Source organism: Helicoverpa zea, chromosome 7 (assembly GCF_022581195.2).
Source record: "Helicoverpa zea isolate HzStark_Cry1AcR chromosome 7, ilHelZeax1.1, whole genome shotgun sequence".
NCBI classification, from domain to species: domain Eukaryota; kingdom Metazoa; phylum Arthropoda; class Insecta; order Lepidoptera; family Noctuidae; genus Helicoverpa; species Helicoverpa zea.
In genome coordinates, this window is record NC_061458.1 from 9310011 (window position 1) to 9328050 (window position 18040).

Genomic DNA, 18040 nt, shown 5'->3' on the forward strand with positions numbered 1-18040 from the left:
TAGAAGCCAGTAAGTCTGATGCCTGTTTAACCAAGGAGTATCAGGTTGCCCGGGTAACTGGGTTGAGGAGTTCAGACAGGCAGTCGCTACTTATAAAACACTGGTACTCAGCTGCATCTATTTAGACTGGAAGCCGACCCTACCATAGTCGGGAACAGGCTCGGGAGATGATATGATGCAAGTAAAAATATCGTAATATTGAAAACTGAACATTCACAAACCTCATCATTCATTTCCTTCAATGTATGTAAACAATGGAATCAATATTTTGGTTTTCATTAAATAATACTTTGTAGGTAATTTAACAAAAATTGAATTCAGTTCCCAATCCCTGAAAAACATAATTCGTAATATTGAGCAATTTAATAAATCGTCTGGTGAGTACCTTAAGAAAAGCAAAAGCATGATTTTAATTATCTGTGGATTGGGTTGCAATAAAAAAAAAAACATTGTTAATTTTTGATAAATATATGACTGCGGTGTGGTTAAAGTGGTTTTATTATGAACAAAAAGTTCAAACTTATAAATTAGATGGTGTAAATGAAATGAACATCTCACAATTTATCAAAAGTTTAACTTGTTCGATCAAATAAACCGATACAATGTGGACTGTAAAGACATTTCTAACCAAAACAAAGCGCGGTAACATCATAAAAGTGAGGTTATATTTACAATGTTTATATTCATATTTTTACACTGAAATTTTGTATAAAAACGTGTGAAATACATTTCAGATTGTGCGGGAACATTATTTACGGGATGATTTGTTGTGTGGGTCTGGTGCTTGCAACACATGTCCCCACAAAGATGATGAGATAGTGTTGGATAGTAATCCGGAGTCAATATGCGCGTTGTTCGACTATCCTCATTACTTGATCCTGGATACAAATGTAGTGCTGCATCAGATAGACGTGCTAGAAGAAGACGCGTTGACAAACGTGATCATACTCACGACTGTACTGGAGGAAGTGAAACATCAGAACACTGCAATATACCAGAGACTTTTGGAGATTATACAGAATAAGAGAAGGAAGTTCTATTCGTTTATTAATGAACATCATAAGTAAGTTTACTGAGAATACATATAATCATTTGATTGGTTAATATTGTGTAATATAAAATTATCTATCCTGAAGATTCAAAAGTTTGCTGAAGCGTCTGTTCTATATTTTTTATTCTAATTATGTGTGTTTTACTTTAAAAAATATTGCAATAGTATTGTACAACAGGAGTCCAACCTATTGATCAATTTTTGTGTTCCAGGGACACCTACATTGAAAGGGATCCAGGTGAAAAACAAAATGATCGCAATGACCGAGCCATTCGTAAAACAGCAATTTGGTATGAATCTCACTTGAATGTAAACAGTGCAGTGGGCCAGGTTCCTAAAATTGTGCTCATTACTGACGATGAAATTAACAGAAAAATTGCACAGGAAGAAGGCATAATCTGCTGTTCGAGTAAGTTTTAAGAAAAGTTTTTTCTTGACTTTCCAAGAGGGTGTAATGGTACAATTTTAAGGTTAACCTCTTGAATGCCGCTAATTAGAGAACAATAGAAAATCAATTATGTCTTGCGTATGTCTACGCACCGGCATACAAGGGGTTAATAGAAAAATTTATGATTTACAGAAGTGAGCACAAGTGGATCTAGCCCTTATAAAATGTTGTGGAAAAAAAATTCACAATTATTAAGTTTGATATATGGGGGAGTCCTAAATTGAGTACTTAAGAGGTTGTATATGAGATACAGTGCTCACTACAGTACCAGTACAGTATTATATGTCTTCGAAAACACAGCAATGATGTGAAGAAGCAGTCCTATGATTCTGTGAAAATATCGAGAATATCAGTCATATCTGTATACAAATCGAGAATATCCTCCCAATTTCTGTCACCACAGGGCTATCTGTCAAGGCTGATTTACATTGAGTCAGTAACTGACGTCAGTGTAGGCGCCGAAAACTGACGCGTGCTATTTACACGAAGTCAGTGTAGTGTCAGTGTTTCGTCAGTAGTACTGTACTGACTTCAAATCAATTTACGAGATGGCAGTGCCGGGTCAGCACTGACTTGTTAGTGGACTGACGTCAGTTACTGACTCAATGTAAATCAGCCATCAAGGCTGACTCAATGTAAATCAGCCATCAAGGCTGATTTATATTGAGTCAGTAACTGACGTCAGTCCACTAAGTTACTGACTCAATGTAAATCAGCCATCAAGGCTGATTTATATTGAGTCAGTAACTGACGTCAGTGTAGGCGCCGAAAACTGACGCGTGCAATTTACACGAAGTCAGTGTAGTGTCAGTGTTCCGTCAGTAGTACTGTACTGACTTCAAACCAATTTACACGATGGCAGTGCCGGGTCAGCACTGACTTGTCAGTGGACTGACGTCAGTTACTGACTCAATGTAAATCAGCCATCATACTTTACCGCCAAATTTTCAACCGGCGCCATTGCATTCTTGTGATTCGTTCAAAACGCATGAAAAAATTTTTGTCCACTGCAAAAAGTTTTGTTCCTAGTGCTTTTAGCCTAGGAAAAGTGAGTTTTTCAGTGCTTTTATTTTAGAAAACACGGCAGTGTATATAATAAAATGGACTCGGTGAGTAATACGTGCGAGAACCGCGAGCGAGACGCGGCCGCTCCGGATGGAGGGCAATCGTCGTCGACAAGCTCGAGGGCGTTGGAAAGTAGTTCCTCCTCATCCTCGGAGTTTGAGGAGGGCACGGCTTCGCCCTTGCCTAATAAGCGTTCTCGTGCGTCGGCGAGGAACCGTAAGTACAAGTCTAAACATGTCCGTACCGATCCTCGTGTTGATACTTTGATGTCGCAAATGGCGTATTTGTCTAATTGGTCAGTGGGTCGTCTTAGGGGCGGAGTTGTAGGAGTTGGAGTATACGCTTAGGGGCACTATGAGCAGCAAAGAAAACCAAAAAAAAAAAAAATTTGGGACTAAAATTTTCGTATTTTTTTTTTCGAAAACTTGCCGATTTTTTTGCAGAATCGGTTTGACCTTGCCTGCAGTAACCATTTACGATCTGAGAAGCATGGTCCTAGGACGCACCGTTTCCGAGTTATGGGCCATTTTAATTTTTCGTATTTTTAGAAAATGGTTTATATTTCCAAAATGGTAGCTCGGATGAGATTATTTTCGGGAAAGAAATTGTTGCTCCACTCAAAAGCCATGACATTGTGTAAAAAAACCAGCAAAATTGAGAAAAAAAAAAACAACATGAAAAATTTTACTAAGTCCTGCGCCCCTAACAATACTCAAGCTGAAACGACGCCCGACACTTAGAAAATTTTTCATGTTGTTTTTTTTTTTCTCAATTTTGCTGAGTTTTTTTACACGGTGTCATGGCTTTCGAGTGAAGCAACAATTTGTTTCCCGAAAATAATCTCATCCGAGCTACCATTTTGGAAATATAAACCATTTTCTAAAAATACGAAAAATGAAAATGGCCCATAACTCGGAAACGGTGCGTCGGAGGACAATGCTTCTCAGATCGTAAACGCTTTCTAAGGAGTCACTAAATCAGTTGCTGAAATAAAAATGGTCGAATTCGACAAAAAAAAATTTTTCCGAAAATTTTACTAAGTCCAGCGCCCCTAACAATAAAGCTGAAACGACGCCCGACACTTAGAAAATTTTTCATGTTGTTTTTTTTTTTTCTCAATTTTGCTGGTTTTTTTTTACACGATGCTTTCGAGTGAAGCAACAATTTCTTTCCCGAAAACAATCGCATCCGAACTACCATTTTGTAAATATAAACCATTTTCAAAAAATACGAAAAATTAAAATGGCCCATAACTCGGAAACGGTGCATCCTAGGGCCATGCTTCTCAGATCGTAAATAGTTGCTGCAGGCAAGGTCAAACCGATTCTGCAAAAAAATCGGCAAATTTTCGAATCAATCAGGTTACTGCTATAATGGTAGGGCAGCGCCAAATAGTACAATAACGAGCTCGCAGCCTTCTGCTGCTAAGGACAGTTGTGCGGAACAATTTATTACTTTGCCGGCACAGCCCGAGTCGCTCTCTCTAAATTTGGGTGCCTTAAACACCGAGATAGACAGTAAGAAAAATATTCCACCTAGTGATAAGGATAGCTTTAATGAGTTAAATAAGCTGCAACAATTTGACTCGCAGGCTTAGAAGGGCATTAGATACAAGCAAGCTTTGCAAGGTTGCCTTGCAACCCCAGGATTTACAGGTCTTATGGTCAATGATGAGTTGTGTCACTTTAATAAGAATAAGGATTATTTAGCTGCTACTGAAATGTTTTTAGCTGGTATATCTAACAAAGTCTTAGAGCAAAGACAATAGGCATGATGACAGTAATCAAAAATCATTAAAATAATATATTTATTAAATTAAACTTGAAGCTTGGTATATAAAACGCGCATTGTTTTCTTTATTAATAATGTGATTAATATGTATTTTTATAAAATAAAATTACGAAATAAGGCAATCCGCCATGATATCTTGAACACCAATCAGAGCTCGTGACGTCATTTCTCAAAACAACTCGCGCGAAAGCGCGCGAACGTCACATTTCGTTATTGTGAACTTCCACTGCGATCTTTGTTTTTAATTAATTAGTTGTTTATAACACGAGTTATGGAGCCCGGATTTATCAATGCAAACAGCGCTAGCATTGATATGCAGCCTAGAATTGATATCATAATGCTGGGAAAGTTTTTGGCATCAAATAAAGATTTTTGTTCAGCTGAATTTAGAAATCTTAAAACTTCCATGTAAGTATACTAGTTTAATTAAAAAACAATGAGAGATGAAACCTAACCTCGAAATAGTTATTTACATTATAAACTATGCTAGAATCTAGAGAACTACGTAATAACTTACATCAAAGTGATCTTCACAAAAATAAAGTTGTACCCTGGGCAATATTGCTTTTGAATCTCGCCTTGCAAGTTTAAGCCGCTTGTTTCGTATTTTTGTAGGTATTGTGAGGAACGTACACAAATAACTGACCCCACAACACCTATGCCCTTTCGAATTCATATTTAATAACACAAAAAACTTAATTATCGCACGAGCGTTGTTCACTTGCGTCTTGTAATTTCAGTCGTGACGTCACAAGTGACACCATGACGCTGACAAGCGTTTTCGCGCCGGATTCAAAGTGGACAGAGAAAAATGCAATTATTTGATAAAAAATCTTCGCATTTTCTTAAAATTAATAATTTTTCATATAAAATAGACGTATACCTACATTATACAAAGGAATTTAAAAATTTGTCATCATGCCTATTGTTGAAATCGGGTTTACAGAATATTGTAGATTGGGCTAGCGCGGATCCAACTAATTTGAACCCCAAGTCATTGGTGGACAAAATGTCAGAGATTTTTGGACCTGGGTCTTCGAGTTATAAAAATTCAGAGACCACAATGCAAATTATTTGTGGAAAACGATCTGAATCTATTGAGGATAGGCGGGACAGGATTTTGAAAGAAAGGAGATTGGGCAAGAATGTATGAAGTCTGGTCCAAATGTCCACCACGAACGAGACCTATATAATTAAATAGTCCACTTAATTTAGAGTAACTTGTACTAAGAAAGTAAAAAAAAAACAATGCCAAAAAAAAGTTATAGCCAAAAATGTATTCTTAATTTTCGTTAGTTTTTGTATGTTATCATTATAATTTTTTATTTTATTCCACTTCCATTTCCGCACTTTATCTAAAACTAACATGAGTAAGACACATTTGCAAATAAACAGCCCATATTTTTGCCCGATGTATGTACGAATCACTAACCAATTGAGGCGCCAGAAGTGCTTGAATATACTCAGCGGTTCCTGGTTCCAGCGGTAACTGGTGGTGTCTTCTCTCTAATAATGAACAATTCTATTTTGTCAGAAGTTACAGAAAGTACGAAAACCGAACATCACGAAAAGTAATTGAAAAAATGAAATTGAAAAAATCTGTAAAATGTTGTATTTGATTTTGCTATAACTTTTTTCTGGCATTGTATTTTTTTTTACTTTCATAACAAAAAATGTTCTACATTTAACGGGCTATCTAGCCATATAGGTCTCGATCGTGGTGGAAATTTGGACCGGAATCGCCCATTGTCCTTTCAAATACGAACCTTAGGAACACATTGAGGAATGTTCCACCTAGTGCTGAACATTTATTTAGCAGAGAGGCACTACAGCCTATTATACAGTCCCTCGGAGGGTCTCAGGTCTGGCTGAATACTCCAACCTACCTCAAGGAAAGGAAAGTTACAGAGCGGGGCGAGCCCTTTCAAAATAGAAAAATTAATTTTAAAAATAAGTCTAAAAAGTTTGATAAGAAATTTAAGCATACTTCTAATAAAAACCGGCCCTTTCGTCAACGTTCCACTAACACAGCCAATAACGATAAGTCCACCAGATCTAAAGAAGAATGACTCTCACCGGGTGTTCAGAGGAGGTTGCCTTAAATTCTCCACAGAGAGATGGGCTCAGTTGGGAGCAAACCAGTTCAATTTAAACACTATAGCCAATTACCGCTTGCCATTCAGAAGCAAACCTCCCCTGACATATCCCGGTCAGAACTTTTTAAAGTGTATAGCCACCAAAGTTTCCCTGGAAATGACAAGAGTGATTCAGGATTTAAAGATGCAGGGCATCCTGGAGAAGCCAGCAGTGGTGGATCCCGGTTTCTTCTCCAAAATGTTTTTAATAAAGAAGGCGGATGGGGGATTGAGACCCATCTTCGACCTCAAGGCTTTGAACAGGTACATAGCCACAAAGCATTTTTACCTAATTTCGCAATTAGACATAGTTACCTTTCTTCAAGCAAACGACTGGCTAGTGAAGATAGATCTTCACCAAGCCTATTTCCATTTGTGTGTCGCGGAGACTCACAGACGGTTTTTGAGGGTTGTTTACAATGGAGAAATTCTCTAGTTAACTGCTCTGCCATTTGGCCTATCATCGGCGCCCCGTGTATTTGCGGCAGTCTCAAACTGGGTGGCAGAGATCCTCAGGAATCGAGGCATTCGTCTTTTGGTCTATTTGGACGACTTCCTCCTAGCTTGTCAGGACAGATCCAAGTTAATGGCACAAGTTGCGGAAACGTTGGCCGTCTTGGAGTCTTTGGGATGGCACGTGAATTACCAGAAGTCGGTGACGGAACCAACACACAGGTTGGAATACTTGGGCCTGGTCTGGGATACTCAGTACCTAACAATCGCCTTGCCCATCAGAAAAGTAGAAGGAATAAAAGCCTCCCTGACAAAGCTATTAAAGTGGGACAACTGCTCGTTAAGAGAGTTGCAAAGCGTGTTGGGAAAACTAAATTTCGCCAACTATGCGATTCCCCAGGGCCGTCTTCACTGTCGAAAGGCCCAACTCTTCCTGAGAAAGTTCTCCCGGAGAAACCAGAAGAGAAAATTGAGTTCCGGAGTGCGAGAGGACTTCCGGTGGTGGTTGGAAGCAGTAGAGGGCTGTCCAAACCCGTTACTCAAGAAAGAGGTAACGCATTTCTTGACCACAGACGCAGCGGATGCGGGCTGGGGAGCAAGTCTAAACAGCAAGTATCTCTCAGGCAAATGGGCCACGAACCAAAAAGCCTGGCACTCGAACCTAAAAGAGATATGTATGCCGTTTATGCGGTAATAAGGTCACAGGTCATTGTTACAGAATGCCCACATTTTGGTTCAGACCGACAATCGGACTCTAGTAGCATACATAAGGAATCAGGGCGGGACTCGGTCCTTGAAGCTGTTAGGCCTAACAACCCAGTTGTTAGAGTTGACTTGTCGGCTGAACATAACGATGACAGCGTACCACCTGCCAGGAAACCTAAACGGCATTGCAGATTGCCTGTCAAGGGGAAAGTCAGTACCCGAGTGGCACCTGCTGCCACCAGCCACGGAGGCAGTGTTCAGACAATGGGGGGTTCCAGAAATAGATCTCTTTGCTACAAGAGACACGGCAGTAGTTTCAAGGTATGTCAGTCTAGACTCAAGGGATGGCTCCGCAGAGTTCTGCGACGCCTTCAGCCAAACTTGGGACTTTCAGACAGCTTGGGTATTTCCACCTCCAAGCATGATGCCCAGGGTTCTGGCACATCTGAACAAGGCAAGAGGGACATACATTGTGATAGCGCCACAGTGGACCCAGTGCTTTTGGTTTCCCGACCTGAAGACACGCGCGCAAGTACCCCCACTGCCCATAGAGAACCTGAGGGAGGTGCTGCTGGACAGGACGACGGGACTACCTCCACCGTCAGTGGACAAGCTAGTACTTCAGGCTTGGAAAATTGGGGGTGGGGAGATCAAGTAAAGGACTGGAGCAGAGACGAACAAAGATTGTTGAGAAGTAGCTGGCGCCCCTCCACTATTAATACGTATAGTGCACCTTTAAAAAGATGGATACTTTGGTGTGAATCCCATGGAGTGGATAATAAGTGCCCAGAGGGCAAGGACCTAGCCAGATTTTTAGCTAATTTATACTTAGAGAAAGGTTTTGCATACAGCACGGTAATGTTGCACAAGTCTGCTGTCTCAACTTACTGTGCACCTAGCGTTGAGAACTTGGCCAAAAATTTTTTCGTTCAGCAGGTTTTAAAGGCAGTGAGTCTAGCTAAACCACGCCCAGCAAAACTACCAGTATGGGATGTTAAAATATTGTATGAGTGGTTAAAGTCTTCAGAATTTCCAGACACTCTTTTTTATCAAAGCAGACACACTGCATTGATTCTTTTACTTGCATCTGGCCGAAGGTTGCATGATCTTACACTTTTGGAGCTTGGTGATCAAGGATATGCTGAAACTGAGGACACAGTAACATTCTGGCCAAAATTTGGCTCAAAAACAGACACAAGTTCTCATAGACAATCAGGCTGGCTTCTCATGAAGCACCAAGATTCTAAGCTTTGCCCAGTCACTAACGTTAAGAAGTTAGTCAAGATTTCAGAGACTAGACGCAATCAAACTACAAATGTTAATTCCCTTTTTATATCAATCACCGGTGATACAAAGCCTGCCTCTAAGACCATGATCTCAGGATGGGTGAGGTCAGCCTTCAAATTGGCACAGATAGATGGCTACTCTCCAGGCAGCATAAGGTCAGTAGTGGCCTCCAGGGGATGGCTAGACAATAGGCCTATACAGGAGATATTAGAAAGAGGAAACTGGAAGTGTGTGGAAACCTTTTCTAAATATTATTGTAGAAATATAAATAAACCTGTCAGTGAGGATGTCCCTGGTCTACTTTATAATAATTTTAAAACAATGTGATTAATAGTGATTATATTTGATTATTTATGATAATGTGATTTTGATCTCAATTAGTAAGACTGAACAGTTCAAGTGTTTAAGTTTGAAAATTATTTGTTAATTTGTGGCAGTTAAACTGCATTTTTATTTATCAATCCTAAGAAGGAAGTTATGTTTTTTGTTTTCATATTGAATTGTTTAATTTGAGTTTCTTGATAAGAAAAATATAAATATTTTAAACTAATAGTGTGGTTGGATTTTGTTCTTAACATTTTCCCAGCAAATATTGAAAGTTAAAGATGGTTCAAAGAGAGTGATAAGAAAATTTGTTATAAGGAAGTACCTAGTAAATTATATTACTCTCACATTGCATTCTTGTGTTTTATAATTTCTGATCACCAGCAGATATCAAACAGGTCTTCACATCATTGCTGTGTTTTCGAAGACATATAGTATGACTGTTTTGCATTAAGACAAAACAGGTATTATATGTAGAAGAAAACACAGCAATGAGCCAAGGTTCTTGCTGATGATGAAGACTGCAATGGCGCCGGTTGAAAATTTGGCGGTAAAGTATGACAGATGGCCCTGTGGTGACAGAAATTGGGAGGATATTCTCGATTTGTATACAGATATGACTGATATTCTCGACATTTTCACAGAATCATAGGACTGCTTCTTCACATCATTGCTGTGTTTTCTTCTACATATAATACCTGTTTTGTCTTAATGCAAAACAGTCATATTTTTACCTAGAATTATAACCAGAAGAAATTTTCCTTTAAATGTTTTGAAGCAGCAACATACATCCAAGATATTATTGTTCTATTAAAACATGCAATTTTTATTTGATTACAGTAAAAGACTATGTGGAGAACATTTCCAGTGTCATAGGCCTTGCAGATAAGTTATCAAAGAATGTGATACCAGAGACGTGTTCTAAAGATGCTCTCTATCCAGCACATTTGACACCATCCCAGGTCCATGAGGGAATAAGAAGTGGGAAACTGCATCAAGGAACATTCCGGGCTTCTAGAGATAATTTCTTGGAAGGTACTGCGGTGATTAGTGGATATGAGAAACCTGTAAGTATTGCATACAATTTTTTTAAGTAATCGTAGATAATTTGAATTGATCTTGGGGAAACTGTTAATAACATTAATACTCAGTTAATTCCGATGTAATTCAAAAATTACAACATTTCAAAATACTTATATTTGCTTGAAGCTAGAAACAACAATTATTTTGCATATAATTTATGACTATGTACTGACACAGAGTTAATCTAAATTATATTAAACCAACATCTTCTTTCTTTCTTTTTCTTTTTTTACTGAAACATCAAACATAAAATATTCCTACTTACAGATTCTACTACAAGGACATATCGGCATAAACAGAGCCGTAGACGGTGACTCAATAGCCGTAGAAATATTCCCTGAAGAAGAATGGAGGCGTCCCAGTGACATTGTTCTAGAAGACAAAGCAGAAGATCCTGGTGATCATTTAGAAGAAGAAGAAGAGTTATTAAAGACTGCTGAACCGGTAGACAAGAGTGATGATGAAGTTACTCCCACTGGCAAAGTGGTGGGGATTATTAGAAGGAAGTGGAGACAGTATTGCGGTATTTTGATGCCGAGCAAGTTTCCAGGTAATGGTTTCATTATTTTAACTTAGTAAGTTCTGACTAAATACGTGCTCGGAAAATACTTAATCTGACAACAAATGTATCAGTGTCAAAAATGTCTCTCATAAATGTGTTCTAAGCTACATATTATATTTGAGAGAGAACTCTATTCTTACCTTCTAATAAGCGATATTTGCCTCAGTTATTTGATACCCAGGAACCATCCTACGTGTTCTTGCTTTCCAATAACTCAAATATGGTCTTCCTTTTAAAAAATTGCATTCAGATTCAAACAATGTTCCGCCCACTACTATCTTATATCGGGTGTGTCGTTCACAATCACATTAAATGAAATGCGTTAATATACTGGTTATTATATGTCGATTAACACAGAGGAAAAAGAAAAATACGTAAAAATAAAAAAAATAATTTTTCAAACAAAGTAAATATAATAAAAATGTGTGAAAATTAGAACACCATATAAAAGTCAGTCATTACAAACAACTGAAACTCTCCCTTGAAGACTGACAGCTGTCAACTGATCAAAAGATTCAATACTCCTAACTTTATCTCTACTTTACCCATGATGTTGTAAATTAGAAAAACGAAAAATGACTCCTGTGGTTAAACCACTGAATGGATTAGGTTATTTTTTTTACAATTCGGCATAGAACACCATAAAGTATGTGTGATAAGATTTAATGTGATTGTGAACGACACACCCTGTATATATAAAAGAAAGTCGTGTTCGTTACTCCACTTATAATTCAAGAACGGCTGAACTGATTTAGCTGAATTGGCAGGGAGGTAGTTTAGAGCCAGGAGAAGGACATAGGATAGTTTTTGTCACCATCCGGCTACGGGAAGCAGTTATCTCGGGTCGCGCGGAAGTAGTTGTAAATAAATGGTATTCATATAATCATTCCAACATCCTTAAAGAAAACCTTATTTTCCCCAGGAGCAACTCGTCACCTATTCACGCCGGCCGAGAAGTGCATCCCGCGCGTGCGCATAGAGACGCGACAGAGCGAAGTGTTAGCAAAGCAACGCATACTTGTTGCGTTAGATTCCTGGCCTAGAAACAGTCGGTACCCGTTAGGACATTTTGTCAGAGCTCTTGGACCTATTGGTAAGTTGTTTTCTGGACTCCAAAGTTATTTCAGTGTTTTATACCTTCAACAGAATTTTGTTCAGTATTGGAAAGTTATTTGAGTGTTTTATTCCTCTGTCTAATTTCGTGTGTTTCGAAGCTAATCCGGTTAGAGTGACCACCACAAACCACCCAGAAGTAGGAGCCCCGCTGTAGCGGGGCTCCGTCGACTTTGCTTTGGTTTAGAATTACCTTCAGTGCTCATTTTCAGGCGAACCGTTAGTCCTAGGCAAAAGGTGCCCAGATGGTTTTCGTCTTATTTTTAGGTATTCTATACGATGGAAATGAAAAACTAGGCATTTTTAAAAATTTACATTTTTTATGAAAAGTCCCAAAAGCCTTTATGTATCTATATATATAAAAATGAATTGCTGTTCGTTAGTCTCGCTAAAACTCGAGCGGCTGGGCCGATTGAGCTGATTTTAGTTTTAAAATGTTTGTCGTAGTCCAGGGTAGGTCTAAACGGTGAGCAAATAAGGAAAAAAAGATTGCGAGTAAGATTCCCGGGACGGGAGTGATTAGACAAAAACCAACTTACGGAATGCCGCAGAACCACAAAAGTAAAGTACTAGGACAGCATAATTCACCTTAGTAAAGTATACCAAAAACGAAATTTCGATGCAACTGCTCACCATGTACCAGGGTAGCATAACTTATATGAGTATACCAATACCAAGTGTAGGTAGACGCTACTGCACACCATGTACCAGAGCGGCAAAAAATACACCGGGCGCGGGTAATACCGCGGGGAACGGCTTTCTTTATATTTTCAGCCATATCTAATGGACGTGCCTACAACGTTTTTTAAGCGCTAGATCTGCCCCTGCCTACAATTATTTTCATTTGTTACTTCTGTTTAGGTGACAAGAACGCGGAGAATGAAGTGATATTGTTGGAACACGACGTGCCTCACGCTCGCTTTAGTGAGGCCGTCATAGCGTGTCTGCCGCCCGACGACTGGACCATACCTGAGGAGGTAAGAATTTTATCCATTGTCAATCAAAGCCAAGTCAAAGTCAATATCGTTTTCTAATTGCTTCATTTCAGAGGCGTAATTAATACTTTTTTTTGAGTACTTGCTTACTCCAGAGTTGCACTCACGTCCCGTGGAAACTCATCATCATCCTCCGAGCCTTTTCCCAAACTATGTTGGGGTCGGCTTCCAGTCTAACCGGATTCAGCTGAGTACCAGTGCTTTACAAGAAGCGACTGCCTATCTGACCTCCTCAACCCAGTTACCCGGGCAACCCGATACCCCTTGATTAGACTGGTGTCAGACTTACTGGCTTCTGACTACCCGTAACGACTGCCAAGGATGTTCAATGACAGCCGGGCCCTACAGTTTAACGTGCCATCCGAAACACAGTCATTGGTGTCTAAGGTATACTTAGAAAGTACATACAAACTTAGAAAAGTTGCATTGGTACTTGCCTGACCTGGAATCGAACCCGCGCCCTCATACTCGAGAGGTTGGTTCTTTGCCCACTAGGCCACCACGACTTTTCTACTATAAACTATTCCCGGATAAAAAGTAGCCTATAATTTTCTTTGATAAATGGGTTATCTAACAATAAAATAATTGTTCAATTTTAACCTGATGACATTAACGCGATCACAAATAAACTCTTCAGCTGTAATAATATTAGTGTCGATAAGCATAGATTTCGAGTTATCCAAAATTTGAAGTTTCACACTAGTTTTTAAGAAGACATTAATTAATACCATTATTTACAGGAAATAAAGAAACGTGTGGACCTACGCAACGAATGCATTTGTTCCGTGGACCCTCCTGGCTGCACGGACATAGACGATGCATTACACGCTAAAGCCCTTCCCGGGAAGACCAGCGACGGACTCAAGCGTTACGAAGTGGGCGTTCATATTGCCGACGTCACTTACTTCGTGCGACCAAACACCGCGTTAGACAAGGAGGCTGCTAGCAGATCTACTACTGTTTATTTAGTGGGAAGGAGGATTGACATGGTCCCAGGTATTGTTCTAGACAATATCTAACTTCTACCGTATTATATGAGAGTGGGTGTTCATATTACTTACGTCATGTACTTTGTGCGATCAAACACTGTTTATTTATTGGGAAGATGGATTAATATAGTTCCAAAGTAATTTAATGTAATATTTTCTTTTTAGGCACCAACTATTGTCCGTTGAAATAATATAAAATTATTATTATTTACTAATTTATTAATACTATGTATGTATATGTCTTCTTATTTTTTTATTCTTGTTTCAGATCTGCTAAGTTCTAACTTATGTTCGCTACGAGGCGGCGAAGAGCGACTAGCGTTCTCCTGCGTGTGGGAGGTCGATGAGAATGCCAACATTCTCAGCACAAAGTTCCATAAAAGTGTGATTAAAGTAAGTACCTACATGTTGTTTACTTTGCTATTCATAATTATAGGAATATAAAACGTTGATTATTATTCGACTGATTATCTCTAAAACAGGTCATACATAACCTAGCATCGCTGATGAGAATAATAGAAAATACTTGAATTTTAATGTCTCAAAAGTCCTAAATTAGACATCTTAAAACCGAAACAGTACTGTTACTTTTCAAAAAAATTGTGGTAGTTATATTTTTCCTGTCAAGCTTATTTACAAGCTTCACCAAAAATAATAGTGAATTTTTTGCATCAAACCTTTTTGTACCTAACCTTAACAAATGGTTTATTTTTTTTATTCTCCCAGTCAGCATCAGCGATGACATACGAAGAGGCACAGATAGCGATTGACGACAAATCCCGTAATGACGCCATTGTATCGTCGCTGCGGATACTCAACGCGCTCGCCAAGAAACTTAATAAGAAACGTATGGACAACGGAGCCTTGTCGCTGTCGTCGCCTGAAATAAGGTTCCAGGTATGTGGCGTTAAGATTAGCTTTATAAATTAGAAAACTATCATGTTGCCAATGTATAGTTTATCTAAAGCCAACATCTTAATGTCCTTATTTGAATAATATTATTTTTTCCGGGTGGGTCTCGGCAATATTTGTGAAGGTTATATGTGAGAAATGAACTTTATTGTCATCAAATAATATCGTCGATCTTTTAACATGGGGACGTAAAAATGTTTAGATAGATTTATTAACCAGTTTGCTAAAAAAGTAGATTCTGGAGTTTTCACAAAATCCATCCATCGTTTCTTTGGTCGTTATTACCTCTATATTCGTCCACATTCATGCTCGAAATGTTCAACATGATCAAATTCCATGGCAGCCAGTTTCCATATAGTTTTCAGACATCATCTTTTTAACAATAGGTAATCACCATATAACCAAATTGAAATTCTCCAGATGGACTCAGAAACCCACGATCCCGTAGAGGTAGCAGCTAAGAAGATTCTAGACACAAACTCGATGGTAGAAGAGTTCATGTTGCTAGCTAACATTAGCGTGGCAGAGAAACTTGCGGCCGAGTTCCCGCAGTGTGCCCTGCTGAGGAGACATCCAGCACCGCCGCCTTCTAACTTCACTACCTTCCTCAAAGCCACTAAACAACAGGTGAGAAGTATGTGTGAGGTTTATGTGAGAATTTCACATAAAAACATGTTGGCGAAACATGTTGGCACATAAAGATTTTGATTGATTGTAATCATCAATCAATCACTGCTCGAAAAATGATTCTGGATCAGGCAAGTACAAATGCAATTGTTCCAAGTTTTAATGCAATTTCTTAGTATATCTTGGACACCAAAGGGTGATGAAATGTGAAGGAAACCTGGAATATAAAGTCTGAAATCACCAACCCGCATTGAGCAAGCGTGGTGATTAACGCTCAATCCTTCTCTATGTAAAGAAAAGTGTGTGCCTGTGCCCAGCCGTGGATCGAAAAAGGCTGATGATGAAATATAGATGGCGCCACGGTGACACATAGTGAATTTCAACATTTAACCATATTTTTTTTTTATTTCCCAGGGTTTCGACCTAGACGTATCAACAAACAAGGCCTTTTCCAAATCCCTGGACGAGGCAGTGATCCCGGGCCGGCCGTTCTTCAACACGCTACTGCGTATAATGGCGACCCGCTGTATGCAGCAAGCGCAGTACTTCTCCAGTGGCAGCAAGACTTTCGAAGAGTATTATCATTATGGACTGGCCTGTCCTATTTATACGCATTTCACTTCGCCTATTAGACGGTGAGTTTATTTAAGATTTTTTACATGGACGATCTGTGTAACTAGTTGGTTAAATTGTTAGGAATGGATGACTGAAACAGTGTAATAGATTTTAACAAAAAAATATTGGTACCTACATTTTCGAGGTATACAAAAGATGCGCTCGGCGAATAAACTACTTGCGTCTGACGCATACAATATTCTAATCGGCCTACGGCTCAAGAGAAGTATAGAAATGTATTCCATGTACCTATATGCAGCTAGTCTGTTCGAAATTACCAATTCGCTTTGATGAAGTATGAAAACTTAACCAGTAATTAGGCAAATAATTAGGCGTCCAAAATCTTTGTGTCAATGGATGTGGTAATTTGTCTAGTTACCGGTAAATTTGGTAAATGTCCAAATTCTGATAGGATAATATATCAGTCAAACACATGGTTCATCCTTAACTCGAGCATTACAATATCAAATCTAACAGTATACCTTGCTCCCCAGTTACGCGGACGTGATAGTCCACCGTCTCCTGGCCGCGAGCATCGGCTGCGACGTCACCCACGCCACGCTGCTCCACACGCGCCGCGCGGCCGCGCTGTGCGACAACCTCAACTACCGACACCGCCAGGCGCAGTACGCCGGACGGGCTTCTGTTACTATGAATACGCATGTATGTATACTTAGGACTCATAGGTATACCACATAATAGTTATCTGATACTTGTCAATCACATTATCAATCTTTGAAACTGTAGTGGTCTCCCTAATCTGCGGTTTCTCTATGTTCTCTCTAACAAGAAATATTCCGTACTCTTAATTGAGATAATGAGTAGTAGACCTTTTGAAATATTCGCCCCCATCTACTCAGAGTAAAAGGTAGTATCGCGGTTTTGAGAGAAACATATTTTTGGTCTGAGATCCCCAGTGATCTCTGATTTAAAAGAATAATGTCTTACATCAAACAATTTTTTTTATCTCATAAAAAAATATTGTAAGTTTCACAATTCGTGATTCTTCCACAGATCTTGTTCAACAAACGCGTAGAAGTTGAGTTGGCGAGCGTGTTAGCCGTGAAACGGAACGCAGTGCATGTCCTCATACCGAAGTACGGGCTCGAGGGACCTCTGTACCTACCCTCCGACAAGTTCACTTATAATGAAGAGGTAAGTGTTTATTTTGTCAAAATTACATATTTTTCTGAATCAATTGAGTACATGATAGGCATGCAAGCTGTTTAAAATATAATAATTGTTTCACGTGAGAATTTTTGATAGCCGTCTTATGCAGAATGACCCGTTCCCCACTCGAATATCACATTTATTATTCGAGATTTTATACCCGAAAATATTTTTTTCCAAACTAGGCTTTGTATAACTGTTCTGAACCAGCATTATTTTTACGAATATTTCGCATTTCATCTCTCATCCAACTTTTCCGATTATTCGTTTAAAATATATTTGTCTATTGATGAAATTTCATTATGTAACATAAAACTCATGACTCGGAGATATTCTTAGAAAACTTAATTTTGTCCATAGGAACACATCCAAAAATGCGGTGACGTTGTACTAAAGACATTTGATGAGCTGACGGTACGACTAAGCTTAGACAGCACTAACATACAACACAGAAAATTAGTTTTCGAACTAGTGAAGCCTCACATACCAGGGTTCAGCGTAGATATTATGGAGACCGAGGAGACCGAAGAGTCTAAGAAGGAACCCCAAGACCCCAAGAAAAGAAAGGAAGAAACACCAGTAAAAAGTGCGAAAAAGAAATATAAAAAGAAATAAAGTGGAAAAATCGTTATGTTTACTTTATAAGTATAAATATATTTTTCTACTATTTTTAACTGTTTTTATTTTATTGTTTTTAATAGTAGAAATCATTTCG

At 38.8% G+C, this 18040-nt stretch overlaps 1 protein-coding gene across 1 annotated transcript; it reads left to right on the forward strand.

Annotated features, from left to right (window-relative positions):
* Positions 1 to 442: 442 nt before the first annotated feature.
* On the forward strand, positions 443 to 17994 carry LOC124631870 (exosome complex exonuclease RRP44). The gene is made up of 15 exons (XM_047166502.1): positions 443 to 656; positions 735 to 1063; positions 1264 to 1460; positions 10100 to 10326; positions 10610 to 10892; positions 11827 to 11997; positions 12879 to 12994; positions 13753 to 14008; positions 14270 to 14394; positions 14728 to 14898; positions 15334 to 15540; positions 15955 to 16175; positions 16650 to 16818; positions 17170 to 17310; positions 17686 to 17994. Exons 1-15 carry the CDS (start codon positions 603 to 605, stop codon positions 17938 to 17940), a joined length of 2922 nt encoding a protein of 973 aa, XP_047022458.1. The 5' UTR covers positions 443 to 602; the 3' UTR covers positions 17941 to 17994.
* Positions 17995 to 18040: the final 46 nt, after the last annotated feature.

Excerpts from the sequence above, each read along its gene's own strand:
- LOC124631870 (XM_047166502.1), top strand. The coding sequence starts at position 603 with ATGTGGACTGTAAAGACATTTCTAACCAAAACAAAGCGCGGTAACATC. Across the intron at positions 1,064-1,263 it reads TTTATTAATGAACATCATAA|GGACACCTACATTGAAAGGG; the intron begins GTAAGTTTACTG and ends TTTGTGTTCCAG. Across the intron at positions 16,176-16,649 it reads TTCACTTCGCCTATTAGACG|TTACGCGGACGTGATAGTCC; the intron begins GTGAGTTTATTT and ends CTTGCTCCCCAG.